At 34.3% G+C, this 20,092-nt stretch overlaps 1 protein-coding gene across 1 annotated transcript; it reads left to right on the forward strand.

Moving 5' to 3' along the window:
• Nucleotides 1–295: 295 nt before the first annotated feature.
• On the forward strand, nt 296–18,506 carry LOC117922243 (cycloartenol synthase-like). The gene is made up of 18 exons (XM_034840299.1): nt 296–590; nt 4,272–4,457; nt 4,742–4,831; nt 5,280–5,474; nt 5,563–5,647; nt 6,341–6,507; nt 8,689–8,877; nt 9,082–9,195; nt 9,417–9,539; nt 9,638–9,760; nt 9,828–9,926; nt 11,749–11,805; nt 13,463–13,509; nt 13,709–13,852; nt 14,048–14,225; nt 14,665–14,745; nt 17,091–17,174; nt 18,014–18,506. Exons 1-18 carry the CDS (start codon nt 393–395, stop codon nt 18,125–18,127), a joined length of 2,274 nt encoding a protein of 757 aa, XP_034696190.1. The 5' UTR covers nt 296–392; the 3' UTR covers nt 18,128–18,506.
• The last annotated feature ends 1,586 nt before the right edge of the window (nt 18,507–20,092 follow it).

Genomic DNA, 20,092 nt, shown 5'->3' on the forward strand with positions numbered 1-20,092 from the left:
ACTGTGCTTGCAACAACTAATATCGAGTAAATTAGGGTATCATCAATAATAAGATTCAAACTTGAAACTTATACTTATAACATTTTTCAATATTTAATACGATTAAAAGTTGAACATTAGGGAGATAAAATCAACATTATTGATGGACCACAACATAAAAAACCTAAATTAAACTAAATTTAGAATAATCTTAAAGGAAAAATCAAAACAAAAAATGTAAAAAATTTCACAAGGATTATAAGCACATCATCATTGATTTGCAACAGCAAACGCCAGCTGTAAGCAAAAATATGAAGTAAAATAGAGGGAAAACGGTAGACTGCAACACATGATCAAAGAAATTGAGAGAATCTACTCAGAGAGACAGTTTAGAGTTGAAACTAAATTGTATAATGTGGAAGCTGAAGGTGGCCGAAGGGGACGATCCCTGGCTCAGGACTTTGAACGGCCACGTCGGCCGGCAGGTCTGGGAGTTCGACCCCCACCTCGGCACCCAAGAGGAGCGCAACCAGGTCGATGAAGCTCGCCGGAGCTTCGCCGACCTCCGGTTCGAGAAGAAGCACAGCTCCGATCTGCTGATGCGGATGCAGGCACGGAATCTTCTATATTTTGTTTTGTTGGTTGCTGAATTAACTTTTTTTTTTTCTCGGAAAGTGTTTTCCCGAGAAAAAAATTGGTTGTTGAATTGTGAATTTTTTTGGGGATTCGACCCGGAAAAAGGGCGAGTTTGGAAATAGTAAAAATGGATGTTTTTTTTTGGGAAATATTTAAAATTTGTTTAATAAAGAAATGGAAAATATGTCAAGTTTTTGGATTCTGATCCTATTTGATTGGGTTGGTAACTTGAAGTTTTGTATGACGAATTTTCAGAGTATTTTTATTTTGAATCATAAAATGTATAGACTGAAACCCTCCACATGGAGTTAATGGACTAGATATAAGTATATAAATTTAGATAAATTACTAATGTGTTCCCAATTTTTTCTCGAACATTTGTGGACTTAGAATTAGAAACTGATTGTATGTATTTATTTTTCTTTTGTTTTTGGATGTTTTGAAATGAAATGCTGCAAATTTAGATTGAAAGGCTGCAAAAAGATCTCTCTTTATCAGTAGCATAGGTGATGATCTTGTTAGGTGCTTTTTAACATACGTCCTTTTGATTGGTTATAAAGAAAATGGAGGTGATGACACACATAACAAAGTTGCAAGACATTAGGCATAGGAAGAGATTTTGGAATTGTGTTGATCTCGAGATGCAACCAATTATAGGGCTAAAACACCAAAGAGGGTTTGGAGGATGGTGCATTTGTGCTTATTCTTGTGCATTTGGATGGAGAGGAATTGTTTTGATTACTTGGAGAGGTTTAAGTAGGGGTTGAAATATTATATTCCGAAACTTTTGTTTCTTGGTTGAGGGAACCTCTGGGGGATGGGAATTAATTTCTTTTAAGATTTTATTGATAGCTTGGATATGGGCTTGGGATTTTCTTTTCCTAGTTGCTTTGGTTTCTAGGTGTTCCTTGTATCCCTCCTATGTACCGGGGTTGTGCCACCTCCTTTTGCTTTGCATATTTTAATGGGATTGTTTTTATCATTTTTATTTTTTATATATATATATTTGTAACGCTTTTAAAACTAAAAAACAGTGGTTATAAAAATAATTTGGGATTTATAGTAGTTGAAAAAATATTTCCAAATTTGTGGCAACATTCCAATCGGAAGTTGTCTATTGAAGAGACAACTTAATTGTAGTTACATCATATTGAAATTGTCTTTTCAAAAAACAATTTGAATGTAAATTTACAAAGACAAGTTTCTATTTGACTACTCACAAACTGCCATATTGTATTCTTTATATCTTCTTTGCTTATTCAGAAAAAATGAAAAACCTATGGACAATTTTATGGGTAGAAGATATCTTTAAGGCCTGTATTTGTCAATTTTCTGTTTCATTTTTTAGATTTTAGTATTAAACTAGGAATTGTATTTGCATTATTCTACATCTGACACATGGATGACGCATTAAGAGATGACTTGGCTTTCTAGACTGTTGTTGATCACAATCATTTGTTCCCTTTGCCCCTTGGGTGGGACTCTGTTCATGTGAAGGGTATAAGAACTAAATTTATCTTGTAATGCATGACTAATATTATTTTACTATTACTTCAACTTTTATTTTCATGCAAGAGTAGTGAAGGATGCTATTGACAGTCACTAGCATCTCTTTGTTAATATATTTACAAGTTGCAAGGTAGTAGGTTGCTTACTGGATATTGAAAACGACAATTATGTTTTTATGTATGTATATATTAGTTCTCTGTATTTTCTTTGGAGTATTTTTATATATTGGTTAGTCATGAGAAAATTTATAGGCAATTGGATGGTAAGAGGTTTTTAGATGGGTGGGAGAAGTTGCAAAGTAGTGGGTTGTGTATGTGGTTTTTGAAAAAGGACATCACTATTCCTTTTTGTTTTCATTTCTCTTTCTATTGTTCATGAATATTTGGTACATATAATATGGCTTGGAATTGTAGGAAAATATAGGCGATCAGACTGGGAGAGAAAAATGAGTGCTTCAATTATTTTTTTTTTATTAATGCAATATAGTAGCTCTAATAAACAGTGGCTGTATATTTGCGCATTCAATCTTGTTTGATTCTAACCTGCCCAAGCTATATCCAGTGGTTACTCCACTAATTAATTGCCTAACACATCTAGCACATGTTGGATAGAGTTGGAACAGTTATAGCTAAATTTTGACTGGTATTAGAAGGGGATCTCAGAATCAAAGTCTAGTTTGGCACAGGGTTGGATTAGGTTCAATCTGTCCCAGACCTGCCCTACAGCCATACTACTCTAACTAAATCCTTAATTCTCTGTTTATCACAGTGGATGATAAAACCATTTACTCTGATGACAAATAATTCCCTGGAATATGTTTTCCAGAGACATGATTATTTTTCCAAAGCTTCATAACAAGTTCTCCATCAACATAGATAGAAAATTTAGTACTTGAATTAGAGCTATTTTGATCTTAGTCCATCCTATGTTTATTGTGTGTGTATGTCTTTAATTGGTAGAGAGACTACAATCTTTTCATATTTACAGCCAGAAGCATTCTCTTCAATGATTCTTAGAACTTCAGGAAGAAACAAGAACTGAACCTATTGTTATTTTTTTACTGTTTTTATTGTTATTACCTACTATTATGTCATGATCATGGTCATCAGTATGTTAGGTTTTTAGTTGCTTATAGAACATTCATTTGTTTTGGGGTTTAGAGTGCTTTTGCATTGATGCTAATTAATGGAGATGTCTTTTGCAAAGCTTTCAAATGGGTTTTTGAGTGCATATGATGCTAAATGAGAGATGTCTAAGAAATCAGGTTTATTTATGATGCTGATCTCCAAATTAACTTGATATGCCAAAATATTCCTGTGCAAGAAATGCTAGATTGTATACTTTGTAAAAAATAGCTCAAAAACTGGAGAGATATAGACTTCTTTTATTTTTCAAAGCAGGGAAACTTTATACTGCATATCATGGCTGAGATTGTGAGAAAATATAGGAAGAGAAATGAAAAATAAGTTGTATGGTTGGTTTTAGAAGTTACCATGTTCAAGTCAAAAACATGTTGGATATTGACAATTCTATGGCAGACCTTGGGCATGCTTTGAACATTCTGTACATGTTTTTCAATATTTTTAAATATTTTGTTTTGAAAATAATTTGAACACTCAGATGACACATGTTGGACAGTGCAGACATGAGGAGCTTCCTGATATGGTTATCCTTTACTTCAAATTAAAGTATAATTGTAAACAAACAAATTATATTATTTTGTAATTCATATATGTATTGTAAAATGGGCCATTTTTGGAGATAGAAGTGAGATATGCTAATGTTATTAGTTGGACAAACCATAAGATATACCATTGTGTTCTCTTTCACTCACTCTCTCCCTCTCTCTCTTTATATATATTGAGGTAGAGTTAGATATTTAAAGAATTTGAGGTCTCTGAAGTCTTTTTTCCTTGTCCTTGTCTTATATAAAATAAGATAGAAACTTGTTATATGTATTTTAGGGACAACTTAAAAATGGGAAAAAGGGAAATTATCATTAGACATAGTGAGCTAAGAAAAGAGCCGAACTTCAACTTTCTGATTTAAAAAAAATCAAGGATTTAAGTTTGTAATTTCATTACATTTCTTATTTATATTTGCATGCTGACTTATTATATTTCTAACCTTTTCTTTCTGAAATATAGTTTGCAAGGGAGAACCCATGTGTCGCAAACTTGCCACAAATCAAAGTTCAAGATTTGAAAGAAGTGACGGAGGAGGTGGTAACGACTACCTTACGAAGGGGCTTAAATTTCTATTCAACTATTCAGGCACATGATGGTCATTGGCCAGGGGATTATGGGGGTCCTATGTTTCTACTACCTGGTTTGGTAAGAGCTGACTTTTTGAATGGCACATATTCCTCCATTTGTCAATTAACCAATGCTATTTGTCAGGGTTGAACCTGGTGAGAACCCTTTTTTTATTTTTTATTTTATCTGATAATCTCATTTCATCTCTATTGAACTTTATGCAAGTCTTATCAGAACCCAATGGAGAAGGCCAAATATAATTTTTTTCTATGTATGATTTATTCATGTGTCTCAATTTCCATTTTATCTAATCCTTATTTCCTCATTGAATAAGTGACAGTTGGGTGACAAAATTGCAACAGGTCATTACTTTATATATTACAGGAGCTCTGAATGTTGTCTTATCAATAGAACATCAATGTGAGATGTGCAGATACCTTTTCAATCATCAGGCAAGATTCATTTCCTATATTTTGGCACTCTTAAAGTATTATGGTCTTTTGTTGCTGTTAAACTACCACTTGCACATGAACTTTAGCTTTTGGGTCAATCGATAGTCTAACATAATATTAGAGTTCTGGTTCCATGATCTGATACCATGTTAAGCTTTTGTAGAAGTGTAGTTTAACTGTCACTTCTCTTTCATTTTATAGGATTCGGGACTCTGATGACAGAGATATTAACATAAATTATTGTGTCGTCATAATTTTCTTTTGATATCATTTTGAGACGAGTACTTCCTCAACATTATTCTTCCTACATACTCATGTAAAGTGCTACTATTTTGATGGGAAGCTAAAAAATTCAACCAAATGAAGCCTTTTACCATTTACTTGGCTAGCTCTGGCATTGCTAGTGAAGAAACAAAAGCAATTAAAGGGATAGCATGTTTTGTTGCAGAATGAAGATGGAGGTTGGGGGCTACACATTGAGGGCCCAAGCACCATGTTTGGTACTGTGCTAAGCTATGTTACTCTAAGATTGCTTGGTGAAGGACGTTTTGGTGTAGAAGGAGCAATGGAAAAGGGGCGAAAATGGATCTTGGACCATGGGGGTGCAACTGCAATAACTTCTTGGGGGAAAATGTGGCTTTCTGTATGAACTCAAAACTTTTGGCTTGAGCTAAAATATTAATTGTTTTGCAACTATGAGTTGACATTTGATCTGCTTCTGATGGCCACAGGTACTTGGAGCATATGAATGGTCTGGGAATAATCCACTCCCACCAGAAGTGTGGCTATGTCCTTACATTCTTCCAATTCATCCAGGTTTCTCTCTCTCTCATTGTGTGTGTGTGTGTAAATATAAATATAAATATAAATATGAATATGAATATAAGTCTCCTGCAAGGAGGTGTAAAGGATCATGGTTAGCTGCAGAGGAAGTTATTAATCATATCAACTTGATGCATAACAAAGATCCTAACTAGTGGGGAAAGTCAAATGGCTAGAAAATATAAGTGGAGATGATTGTAACGCATAATGAAGGATTGGAGAATTAAAATTGCTTTTGGACAACTAGGACAAGAATATTACGTTAGAGGAAAGCTGTAGTATCTAATTTTATTCTTCATGTTAGAGAATAGAAGCAAACTATGGAGCAAGGAGGTTTCTTTAAATAGAATCCTAGACTTTGAAGGGCTAGTTTAATTATTTTTTAAAAATATTTTCCGCGCATTTGGTAATTTTATTTATAGTTTTGGGGATTTTCCCCTAAAGTGTCCTCTTTATTCCTTAATTCATTACCATCAAAGCTTTAACTGATTGTTTAATTACTTTGCTCGGGTTTTTTTCTCCCCTGTTAACAGAATTGGGTTCTGTTTCCACTTTATTAAAGACTTTAATTTTATTCTCCTTGACAAACAAGTTACCAATAAATTAGGCAGCTTTTCAGGTTGATTTTATCTCTCTGCAAGCAGGATTTTATTTGTCGGTGGTAAACTTTCAAATTTTTATCTATAGGACGGATGTGGTGTCATTGCCGAATGGTGTATTTGCCCATGTCGTACATATATGGGAAGAGGTTTGTTGGTCCAATTACACCCACAATTATTTCTTTGAGAAAGGAGCTGTACATAGTCCCTTATCAAGAAGTAGATTGGAATCAAGCCCGCAATCAATGTGCCAAGGTTGGTTAGCATATTTTCTCCTTCCGAACTCATGCTTTTAACTTTTAGCATCCCCTTATGATGCTATTTTAGCTCTTGTACTGTGCTTCTGATCAGTATCCTTGCATATGGATCATCTACAAGTTTATCCCCTGAAAGTTTATCCTATTAGTTGCTGATAGATTTTACGTTAACCATCACTGGGATTTCTACAAGTTTCTCTCCATTCTGAAGCATACTGGTATCTGTAAGAAGATCAAGGAGTATCTTCATTGTGAAGTAATTTTCCCCATGTCTTGATCTCACCTCTCCGATTCCAAGGAGATACATTGATTGGATCTATGTGAGAAAGCTAGTAGATGTTTTTCTGACCTTGAAAATTTTATTTTGTGTTGTCAGCAAGTATGATAGTCACAGAAGTAGTGGTTCTACTATGGGCCTGTGTTGTACTGTCTAACTGAAACTCTATTGCTGAAAGTACAAAAATGCAACACCAAAGTGCTCCAATTGTGCTTTGGTGGATTGCTTTTAGCCCATACCCCATGCATAACTCTCCCTTCACTAAGGATGAAAGGGTGGTGGTGCCATATATATATATATATATATTTTTGGATAGGAAACAACAAAGGGAAAATAACACAGATACAAGCAAGAGTTGCTTAGTCATGTTGACATCTTGATCTAATTGTGGAGTTCTTTTTTGTTTTGTTTTGTTTTTTTGTTTTTTGTCATTGTCTATTTTAACTCCATGTGAAGTTCACTACATTCAATCTTATTTTTAAATTTATTTATTTATTTATTTTTTACTCCAATAGAGATAATATTTTTAGACTGAAGCTTCTATGGTTCCTTGATCAAGTCTCTCTTGTGCAAAAAAATTATTCTTTATGGTGGCTTTGATTAACATGTGTTTGTCCCATTTGAAATGTGTTTGGCATAATCAGACATAGTGGGAATTTTTGTAGTTGTCTACAATGGAGGGAATTTTTGTAGTAATGGATGAGAAAGCCATCTTAATAATGTTTCTCAAATCATTGGGCCTATTATAATAGTTTAGCTTCTAATCCTTTTGTGGCTTTTGGTGATAGGGTTTTCCTAAAACGGAAGATGTTGTGTTGCTGAGAACTTACAACCAAACAAAAACAAAAGGTTGAAGACAATCTTGATAAGATTTGAGATGGATTTATAATTTAAATGCTCTATGTATAAATCAATATACAAGTGACGTCAAGGGCAAGTAATTCAATGCAAGTACTGTATAACAATTATTCTGTGTTTAAGCATGGAGTGCCGATGGAAGAAGTATAAAAAATGTTATTTGAAAGAAGTCTTATGCAATAAGAAGTCTTTCTAGAGGATTCAAAAGGAAAATTAAAACTCATTTTGAAGGATCTACAAAAGGAAAAAAATGGAAAAAGAGAAAAGGTAATCACAACATAAATTTGGTTTGTATAATGTTATCGATAACATCTATGAATATTATTGATAATATCAGCATTTTATCAGTATGTAATTCAATGTGTTTATTGGCAGTTTCGTTAGTTAAGTGTAGATGTTAAAATAATATCGATACTTTGCAGATATTAATTAAGATTTCGGACATATTGTTAACACCATGATTTTCATTTGTCATTGAAAAAGATCTCCAAAGTAAGGTTATGTTCCTGCATTTGGGAATTTGATGGAAATTTACAATGCAGCACATATGAATCTTTTTATATATAAATTTAATGTATTTCCTGTTGAGTTGTGGATTGCACTGATACTTTATGAATAATAACTGTAGGGGTTGCTCATCTTTTTCTCTAAGCTTATTGTTGAGTAGCCAAGGGCCTAAGAGAAGGTTTTTGGCCGTTGTGAAAAGAAATAGGTTCTCTTGCAAAGATGAGCCAATCTTTTGAAACTAATTCACCTAATGAAGAATGGGAGTCTATTGTATACAATTTACAACTAAATTCTGGTTTTTGATGTGGTTCAACTGTTATATTTCCTTAAAATTCTAAATCAAGTCAACCAGCAATATGCATTTCGATTTTCAATCATTTTTTTTTCCTCAGAATTTATTTGATTTGCAGTTTCATGATGATGACATCATTTTAATAAAGCATTTAAGAAAGAAATTTATGAAGAAGATCAGTTGCATCTTTCTTATGCTTTAGGCTCCCAGTTGATTTTGATATTTGTCTTTACAATTATTGGCAGGAAGATCTATACTATCCACATCCACTGGTTCAGGATATTCTATGGGCATCTCTTCATAAGGTGCTTGAGCCTATTCTGGGGCATTGGCCCGGAAACAAGTTGAGAGAGAAGGCTTTATGCACTGTAATGCAGCATGTACACTATGAAGATGAGAATACACGGTATATATGCATAGGGCCTGTGAACAAGGTACATGTGAAGTATAGAAAGGTCCTTTGAACTGCAATAAATGTAGTGATTACTAAGTTCAATAAATGTACTGATTACTATTAATTAAGAACTAAACCAGTTAGCTTCTTTAGTTCTACCACTCTACTCAGGTGCTCTTGATCTAATTGTCTGTTCTTTTCCGTTCCATGAAGGTCTTGATTTCCTGTTATCTGATTTGTACAGGTGTTAAATATGCTTTGCTGCTGGATTGAAGATCCAAACTCAGAGGCCTTTAAGTTGCATATTCCAAGAATTTTTGATTATTTGTGGATTGCTGAAGATGGCATGAAAATGCAGGTCCATAAGTAGTATTAGTCTCTTTCTAGTTTATCTCAGAGTGCCATTTCCATTTTATATGTTATGGAGAATTGTGATATTACTATTTCTGGTGGATGTAGCCATTTATAGTGTCTATATCCATTCATAGTGGCGTGTTGTAAAGGCAGATTATGTATTTTATTCCTTGGAAATTATTGATTTTTATTATCCATCTGTTATACATAATAAGTTTACTGCAGGGTTATAATGGAAGTCAATTATGGGATACTTCTTTTGCTGTTCAAGCAATTATTTCAACAAACCTAGGTGAAGAGTATGGTCTGACTTTAAGGAAAGCACACGAATTCATAAAAAATTCTCAGGTTCATGTTGCTATTGAAGTTTGATCTCATAAATCACCTATGTATATTAGCAGTTTTCCATAATGATTTTACTTAACTATTCCTACTTTGTTTTCAAGGTCTTAGAAGATTGTCCTGGAGATCTGAAATTTTGGTATCGTCACATTTCCAAAGGTGCTTGGCCATTCTCAACTGCTGATCATGGATGGCCGATCTCTGATTGTACAGCAGAAGGATTGAAGGTAACAACTGAACTAACTCAAAATACTTGTTATACGGACATTTTTATTGTTTATTTCTCTTGTGCAGGCTGTTCTATTATTATCTAAACTTTCATTGGAAACAGTTGGGGAACCGTTAGATATGGAGCAATTGTTTGATGCTGTAAATGTTATCCTTTCATTACAGGTATGGACATATTGAGTGGGTACAGGAATGGGTGTTAGAACTGACTTGGAACAATGAGTGTTTTTGCATTTTAAAAATTAGGATTTTTGGAAAGTGCAGAATATGGTCTATATTCATGGCAGTGGACAAATAAATTTATATGCGTAGTTCGGAGTAAGCAACATTCCATTGATTGAATTACATCCTTTAATTATGGAAAAAAACTTTATAAATCTTCTTGTTCATTTGAATATTTTAAATAGTTACACATTCATACATAGTTCATGTAGAAGACTTAATTGCTGATGCACAATGTTTATAAACTGATAGTCTTTACTCGTTATAAATCCTTCTGTAAGGATTTTTGGGTAGGGTATCAGTTACTGAGAAATCATTGGTTTTCTCCTATTCCATCTCTCTAGAAATGATTGATGCCATTGAATGATAATCTGATAAAACTCATGGTTGATTATGCATCTGGCTTGTACGTTTAGCTTTGAAATTCTTTAGACTTCATCCCATATATATGCGTTTGTTTGCAAACAAAAAGTGGTTATAATAGAAATGGTATTTTGATCTTTAAGAAAAAATTTTGCTTCCTAGTGGACTGGTTTTAGACAACCAATTCTAAAAGGTTAAGCTTACAAGATTTGGGCCTACAATGTATATTATGCACTTCAACATCCTTCTTCACATGCGGCTCCATACCTGCACCTAGAGAGACACGTAGGCACACACATGCCCATACAGGTCTATAGAGTAACAAACTACAAACAACCTCCTTTGAGCTTAATAATAAAGTGGGGACATAGACATGTGGTTAGGTTCGAATATGTGCCCTCTTATCAAACAAGGCTCTGATACCATGTTGGACAATCAATTTTTCTAAAAGCTTAAGTTTGTAGGATTTAGGCTCACAATGTATATCATGCACTCCAAAAGCTAGATTTTAAACATAATGAATTCAGAATCACATACCTAGCTTTCTTTTATTTGCCAAAAGAAATGAAGTTGAAGAGAGAGGATGAGCAGTCCTCACAACAAGGGTTTCTTTCTTTCTTATTTTTTATTTTTTTGGGTAAGCACATGGTCGATATATATAAAAAGAAGCTACAAAAGAGCCATAACAAGGGTATACCGGAGTATACAGGGAGAATGGAAAGGGCACCAAGCAAAAGATCAGAAAAAAGGGCACTGAACATTCCCTCAATCTATAAAATCCATCATAGACATAGATGCCTCTTCTGTACAAAGCCTTACAAATTCTGAAAAACTGCACATAAAAAAGGATTTGAGCGATTTTCAACTACCTTCCAATTTCACTCCTGCCAAATTGTCAAAAAAAGATGCAAAAGGGCAGCCAACACCCTCTCTTACGTCCCTTTCTGACATAGAGTCCATTCCAACTTAACAACATCGGTGTTATTGAAGAGTGGATCATCCAATCTATCCCAAACTACAAAAGGTATTATTTTGACCTGTTCTTCTCCGTGCATTTTTTAAAAATTTATTAGTGCCTTAAAAGTTCTAGGCCACAAAATTATTCCAAAAAGTACATAACTCTATATCAGATTTTATAATACTTGTATACTGCAAATTTATGCTTGTTGGCTGAGACTTGTTTTTGAATCTTGCAAGCATACCTAGAATGGGATTCTCAACTCAAGTTTTGTGTTGAAGACTTTTACAAGTGTGTGCTTTGGGAACCACTTATAATTCCTTGTTCAGCCTGTTCAGCCTGTTCTCCTGTCTTTTCTGATTATCAATATTTAAGATTCCCTGCTGTCTGACTTCAGGCAAGTGTTGTTCTGATTTTATAGATTTTTCCTTGGAATCTCAACAGAATGCAGATGGTGGTTTTGCAACATACGAATTGACAAGATCTTACCGATGGGTGGAGGTAACTTTGATAAATACTGATGCCATTTTATTATTTTCACCTGAAGTTGCCCCATGAATGTGGCATATACAGTCCATGACACGTTCCCTCCCAATAAGTAGGAAATTGGGTTCCAAAATGAATGTCCACATTAAAAGCATCCATGTGAAACATTTCACTGAGTATGCTAGATTTCTGACTCCCTTTTTGTGATTTCTGGTAATGAATTCAGTGTTCTATAAATTCTGTTTTTTGCTCATTCTCAATCATTCTTCCTTTTAGCAATGAATCTGCTTTTCCATCTTACTGATGATTATTGAACCAGGGTAGAAAAAATTTCACAAACTATGTGGACCTTAAAGATAAAGAAAGTTCCATATACCATAACTAGGGAACAACATTATGTAAACTATTGTGACCTTAGTTCTCATGGAGAAGCCTTCTCCACAGTTGATTCTCTAAATAAAATGAGTTATCATCCAGTTTTATTATTGAAAAGAAGGTGAGATGGGCTTGTTATTGAAATCCAAAGATAGATGGAATAGGATTTTTTTTTTCTTTCCCTCCTTTTCCTATCTTTTTTTCCTTTCTTTCTTCTTTTCTTGAAGGCAAAGTTGCACTTGAAACAACGCCTTGATTTGCTTATTGATTGAGGAAGGTCACAGCTGCTCCATCGCTACTTGATAATATGTGTGGGATTGGAACCATTAAGTGATATGTCATACTCCGGAATCTGCTATAATTTGGACAGACTTGCTTAAGTCACTTAGGTCCTTTTTGGATTGGTTTTTGGTGAATCAAAAGTTCTTCTTTAAGTCCAGAAAAGAGCTTATATGTGTTTGGATAATTTTAATAAAGCTGCTTCTAACTTTAGGAGCTTAACAGAAAGCAATGGCAATGTCACTTCTTATAAAGCCATTCTTTTAAGATTATATTGTATGCTATTTTATTTTTAATGAAACTTTCATGATTCCAAGATTGCCATCTTAAAATCAAGGGTTCAGCATCTCGCTAAAGCTAAAGCAAGAAACTATCCCAATGAGGCCTTAGATACTATATGTCATAAGCTTCATTTGAATAATAGAATGTCTTCTTTCCAATATTGAAGGAGAATGGATAAAGATTATATTTGAACTGCGAATTTACGTTAATTAGAAGCTTGGGAGCTAAATAGCATCTGGCACTCCTAGGAGGGCATCGCAATGAAAGGAGTCCAAAGGAACTAAAGATAAATTGAGATAGAACCTAGGATGGCGTCGCAATAATGAGAGTCCAATGGAACTAAAGATAAAGTGAGATAGAACCCAGGATGGTGTCACAAAGACGGAAATCCAAAGGAACTAATTGAGCAATGATCTTGTTGAGGCTTGTGATAGAACTAACCATTTTAGAAAATTGAAAGTGTATGTGAAAACTACAGTTTTCAACTTTTCTTTTTCTTAATTTCTTTGCATGTTTGCACATTTACAACGTTCCGAATATTTGTTATGCTGAAGCTGAAGAACTAAACCTCATGTGGGCATACAGCACCATTATTCTCCTTATTTCCATCAACACATGATCTTATCTTTGCTTGATTAGATAAATTTGTGGCGCTATCAAGACCCTCCACATCTTAAATTGCAGTTTATTTTAATTGTGTTGGGAATAAATTTGAACTATTTGTTCTATCTTTCAGTTAATCAATCCTGCTGAAACTTTTGGTGACATTGTCATTGATTATCCGTAAGATTTTGAGCATTCTTCAGTTTCTGATGTTTATGTATAATTCTAGTTTGTTTCCACCTATCTGGAAAAAAAAGGAAAAAAAGAAAAAAAAAGGAGGTGGGTTGTTGGGGGAAAGGGGTAGGTGGTGTTGTGGGTTGTCTTTTAGTTTGATTTGATGGAGAAAATCTTATATGCTGTTACCTGGGTGGCACTGCAGATATGCGGAATGTACCTCAGCTGCAATTCAAGCATTGACATCATTCAAGAAATTATATCCTAAGCATAGGAGGCATGAAATAGAAAATTGTATTTCTAAGGCTGCAAAGTTCATTGAAGACATACAGGCTCCTGATGGCTCTTGGTTTGTTTTAATTTATTTAATTAATTATTTTTGCATCTCTGCACAAGCCCTTGAAATTGTTCTTTTGCTATAGCTGCATGCTCTTGCTATTTTGTTATATCAATCTCTCAGCTTAATGTAAGCAGTATCTAATATTTGTAGGGGTTATTGGGCAGTCATTATGTGTGTGCAATTGATTTTGAGTATTTTTGACAGGTATGGATCCTGGGGAGTCTGTTTCACTTATGGTGGGTGGTTTGGAATAAAGGGATTGATAGCTGCTGGAAACACATACAGTAATTGCCCCTGCATTCGTAAGGCTTGTGATTATCTGTTGTCCAAGGAGCTTGCTTCAGGTGGTTGGGGGGAGAGTTATCTGTCATGCCAGAACAAGGTTTCGATTTCCATTCTGTGTGGAATTTCTTTACTTTATTGTTCTAGTATGCTTCATGATGTTTGTTCTTAATAAATGCTGCTTATAAATCTGCAAAGTTGAGCTTTTATGAAGATTGCTATCTTCTTCGTGGTAGCTCACCATAGAATTTATTGTAGAGCACTGTAGTGCACCTTTTCTTTTGACTTAAGGAGAGTTTTTTCCCATAGACCTTACTTGCGGTTAATAGCACTATGAACCTTGATTTATCATGTAAATTGACACAAGTTCATTAGGTTCATTAAGATGTGTTTGGCTGCATTCTAGCCAATTTTAGGAATAACCTAATCCAATTCACATTCATTTTATTATCTTTGTTCGTCATCTATCTTGATACTATTTATAATAATTCATATCTTTTGCCTTGTATGGTTGATTATTCTAATACCTCTTTAAACAGGTGTACACAAATCTCCCAGGAGATAAGCCACATAATGTCAATACTGCTTGGGCTATGTTGGCTCTCATTGATGCTGGACAGGTAAAGTTGGAGACTGGTGGTGCTATTTGTTGCTAATTTCGTGTCCTCAAGGTTTTTTATAATGTGTTGTTAATTAAAACTTCCTATACCATTTTTCTCTGTTTCTCCATATCTGGTATGTTTGTTCTTTGTTGGTGAAAAGAAAAGAATCAATCTATGGTAGGACATTCTAATAAGTTGGGGTTTTAGTTTGGAGTCTGTGGTATTATGATAATTTCAGTGGGAGAGGGCCTAAAATATTTAAATTATTTGATTTAGCTCTTGGGCTATGCTTTAGGGATACCTCCCTGCAAGATTCGATACCTTCCCTATGGTTGCTTAGGTCACCATGGTGTCATTTTTTGAAAAGTCCTATTGGAAAGGATTGTCCTTTACTTGGTAACCAAATGCTTAAAAATGATTATCAGTGAGGGAACCATAGTTGTCAAAATAATGAATGGAAACAACATCTTGGAAAATTGCAGAGAATTAATTTCTAGATGGACAAAAACAAAATCTCATCAAAGTTTGTTATCTCATACAATGAAATTGTGCTTCTATTGTACTGCCCACATCACAAGTAACAGTTCATTGTTCTGGAGAGGCTTTGTTACCTGACAAAGAAGATTCCTTCCTCTTAAGAGATTGAGGTTGCGTGCTTCCAATAGAGGATTATCTTTAGGAGGAAGTTTCTGGAAAACTGGTGTTTGTTTCTTTCTGAGAGATGGAGATGTGGTTTGTAACCATGGAGCTTATCCATTGATGGCTGAGATTACGAGCAGTGAAGTCTAAAAAGGGGCTGTAAATGAAAAATCAATACTCAAGAAATATGAAGAATTGAGAAGGAAAAAAAGAAAAGAAAAGAAATAAAAAGAAGGAAAACTACTAGCATCACACTAGTTGTAAGGTTCCAGGAATTGCTCCTAGGGTCTTTGGGCAGCAGATCTAGGGTTAAGATTACATTACAAAATTTTTAAGGTCTACAAGTTGCTGCAATTTTTGTTACATTGACTGCCCTAAGAAAGGGGCTTACAAGCCTAGTTATAGACCATCAACGTGACAAATCCTAGTTGAATAAGTCCTAGAGACCTAATCCCACAAAATTTTAGAACTGAACTGCTGGGTGAGCCCTTGTTTGACCCGTTTATAGAAATGGTGGGGATTAAGGTTGAGGGCCTGGGGTATAACCAGGGTTGAGGCCAACGGTTGATGCTGAATGTTAATTACCTCCAATACATACTGAACACATTATTGGATTTATGCATATTTGCATTTCGCTTAGTGAGTCATCACCTTAAAGTTGTGTTTGGAATATTTATATTTAAAGTTGGCTTCTGCATTTGGTGTTTTGTGCACTGAGGCAGGCATTTGGATTTTTTTTCTTTTTGTTCACTGATACAGATTTTGTTGTGATTTCACCTATAGATGCATACATTTGTTCTGAAGAAATAGTTGCACCAAAAAGTAGCAGTTATTCTTTCATTAGACATTCTTTGCTCTCTTATGGCCTTATCTCTTTAGTTTCTCTTTCTTTTGCTTGCATGTTCATAGAATGTACCATAATCATCCAGACTAGGTAAGTTCTTTTTCTATTTTTTGTCACTCTAGATTGTAATGTTCAAGCAATTGTATGTTCTTCCAGATTTACACCATAAACGTTCTTCAATCATTCTAGTGAAACATACTTATCAAAAAAAAAAATCATTCTAGTGAAACATGAGATATTGTGAAAGTTCCCATAAATTGATGAAAATCATTTTGTTTATGAGGCAACTGACTGAAAAATGAGTTCCCTATCAGAAGGTACCTTTGGGAGATATGCAAGCATGGGAAATTACCATATTCCATAGGTACCTCCTTTTTTTCAGGAATATGGGGGGTTTCTCCGCCCCCTTTGTTTAGCATGAACAGAGGCATATCCATTACCATATCATTAGTGTTTTACTCCAAAATCATTCATATTTTTTTTTTCTGTTTCTTCCAAAAAATCACTTCCATTGCTACAAATCCAGCCTTAGTGCTCTCTCTCTCTCTCTCTCTCTCTCTCTCTCTCTCTCTCTCTCTATCTATCTATCTAATTTTATTGCTCTGGATCTTAAGATAGGTGTAGGAGAAACTTTGATTGGTTGGAATACAAGCTCACATGCACTCATATGTACTTTTATGTCAGTGTACGAGTTTAGATATATGCGTGTATTGAATTAATAGCTACCTGAAGCATTTTAATTACTGTTTTATATGTCAATTCTGCTTTTCCATGACTGGACATGGTTTCAGGGCTTTTGTGACTTCTTATTTAGTTTTTTTAACTTTAGATGATTCTTTGCATTGCTTTTTATTTTTTCTTATTCTTTTCCTTTTGAAAGGCTGAGAGAGATGCAAACCCACTGCACCGTGCTGCAAGGGTATTAATAAATTCCCAAATGAAGAATGGAGATTTCCCCCAGGAGGTAACTCTTATAACATCTGTTTTTTTTCTTGTAACTTCTATTTTTTCCCCCCTCACCTTCAAACATCCTGTTGAATATGCCTTATTTCAATTTCTATTTTCCCCCCTCCACCATGCCTTATTTATTTTATTTTTAATTTTTTCTTTTGTATGCAAAAACTACAATTAGGTGGCTGGCTAATCGCTGGTTCCCTCCATAAGAAACCAAAATGATTGAGAACGTGAAAACCAGTATTAGCAGAGACAAATTAGGAAATTAAGGGCTTATCTGTAGTGATTTATGCTCCATGCTTCTTCCCTGATTTTCAAATTTTTCCCTTTATTTTCTGTAATTTATCTGCACACACCAAATGCATTTTCTCTGGCATTCTTTTTTCTTTTTCACGATTTCTAGAACAGGAAACAAGGTTATAAAAACTGCATCCAAGCAGGCCTTTGTCACGCTGTTAAAGTTTCTTGGTAAAAGTTAATGGAATAACTTGACAATTGATGGTAGTACTTAAGAGACATTGTTACAGATTATCAGGCTTATGGGCATTTAATTGATCCTTTGTAGCTCTTTAAAACTTATACCTTAAAGTTTTCTTTTCGACAATTCTTCTCAAATGTGAAAGTCTTATTATGAGAATCTTCAGGAAAACCCCAAGAAGCTTGAAAACATTGCTTAGAATTGGAATAAGAAAGTTGATTTGCAACCCAAAAATATTTTAGTAATTTGTTTCAATTATATACATTACATGTCTGGTTAGAAAATGAGCATGCATGCTGATTCCCATTGTAACAACTTTGCTGATTCCCACTCCTGAATAGGTTTAATAGCTTGAACATTTCTTCATACAGGAAATCATGGGAGTCTTCAACAAGAACTGTATGATCAGCTATTCTGCATATCGGAACATTTTTCCTATATGGGCTCTTGGAGAATACCGGTCTCGGGTACTTCATTCTTCCTGAAAATGTAATTATAACGTTCCAAAGAATGAGATGCTTGTCTACTGAGTGTAGCCCTTGTCATGTTTATAGCGAATAAGGATCCTGGCTGGGACTTTTCTGCTTGTGTTGCTTGAATTTTCTGGGGAAAGAAATATTATTGGGTTTAAGATAATATGTGGCTACAGGGTCCAAGATAATCTCTAAGAAACCTAAGCTTATCTTGATTTTGATCCATGGAAAGGCATGTACGCTAGGGAGGCCGTAATGGGCATCGTGTAAAGGGTTGTGTGTAGTTTGAGTTAAAAGAATTTCACAGGTCTAGGATGTAAAAATCATAGTTAAAAGGAATTCATTACATCTATGATGATGGGAACTTTTCTTCCCAATCCCCTTCTTGATAGATATTGTCAGTTTTGAATTTTGGATTTGAAAATGTGTTTATATAGTGAAGAGGAATTCCATATATATAGTATCAAAAAGTTATCTTTCTAGTCAATGTGGGATCTCATAGTAAGCAGAATTGAGGGTATTGCTGAGCAATGTTAACGTTGATGATAATTCAATGCTTAAAAAATGGGTGTGTATGCAAGTTTTGCATAGGGATAGTGCACCAAGACTTAACATTAGGCCACAAGGCATAGTTGATGGGTAACAAATGAATACTTTCATATTATCCCTTATCCTTCTTGAGGGATGAAGGAGGTTGTGAGGATAGATTAATTGAAAGATGATTATTATTTTAAAAATAAAAATCAGGCCTACGTTTCAAGGTTAAGAAGAGATAGAAATAAAACATCTCGAGGCGATATTGCTCAAGTACATTTTACTAATGTAACCCTTCTCATACTCTCAAGTAATGCAAAACATTCATGTGGTAAAAGTTGTTTTTTTCTTTTTCTATAAATATTTCATATGATTTTATATTTTCCTTTCCAATTGTCACTTCCTAGATTCAAGCTCTTCTTCCAATTTCAATTAAGAATTATAAGTGACTATTTGTTTTCCTCTTCTATTCCCCTTTAAATAAAAGCAATAATGTTTATTTATTTATTTATTTTTTTTAAGATATTGAATCCTCTTACTTTTATTATAAACAAGGATAAAATTTTTGGAATCGATAAATCGACCATTAAATTTTGGAAAAAAACTCTTGATACCACTTGAAAAACTACTAAACATCTAATAGGGAACACCCAAAGGGGATGAATGAGTGATTTAAAAATTTATATATTATATCAAACTTTATCTCAAGATATATCAAGATGTCCCAAAGGGATGAAAATAATATAATTGTTAATATCCAAAATATACCATAAAGGACTTTCAGAAAAACAATAATTAGTTATAGGTATAAGAACCATACCCTCCAAGATAATCAATCTAGCAACCTCAATAATCAACTAACCAACCAATAAAATTTTTATCAATATCATCAACCAAGATATAAGTAGTAATAAAAAGATATGCAGTAAAGTATAAGATTTTAACTTCCACAAACTATGAAAATAAAAAACCACAAGGTTTAAGACCTACCAATCTAAATCCACTATTCGAAATCAAGTTACATGGATTTATTTGACCACTTTACCTTAAAAACTTACTTTTTAGCACCTACAACTTGATCCACACCCATGAACAACGACTCCTTGTTGCTCCTTAGTAGATCTTTCGACCACTTTAAAGGGATTAAGGTCTTCAACTAAATAGTCAAAGAATTGTTTGTCCCCTAAAGGTATATACAGAGTGATCCATTGAGGAGCTATCCACATCTACAAAGGTAATATGCCTCATTGCCCCCTACTTCTGCCTATGATATTCATCAAATTTTGCTTACCTCTACAAAGGGTTCCAAACAATTGGTACGAGGTTGATCTACGTGCTACCATTTGGATCGAATTCACCTGCAAGTTTCGGAGGATCTTGGTGCATGGCTCTATTCATCAGCACTATAAAAATGCAACAACTTTAGCGATGACACCTTTTCCT

Source organism: Vitis riparia, chromosome 9 (genome assembly GCF_004353265.1).
Source record: "Vitis riparia cultivar Riparia Gloire de Montpellier isolate 1030 chromosome 9, EGFV_Vit.rip_1.0, whole genome shotgun sequence".
Taxonomy (NCBI): Eukaryota; Viridiplantae; Streptophyta; class Magnoliopsida; order Vitales; family Vitaceae; genus Vitis; species Vitis riparia.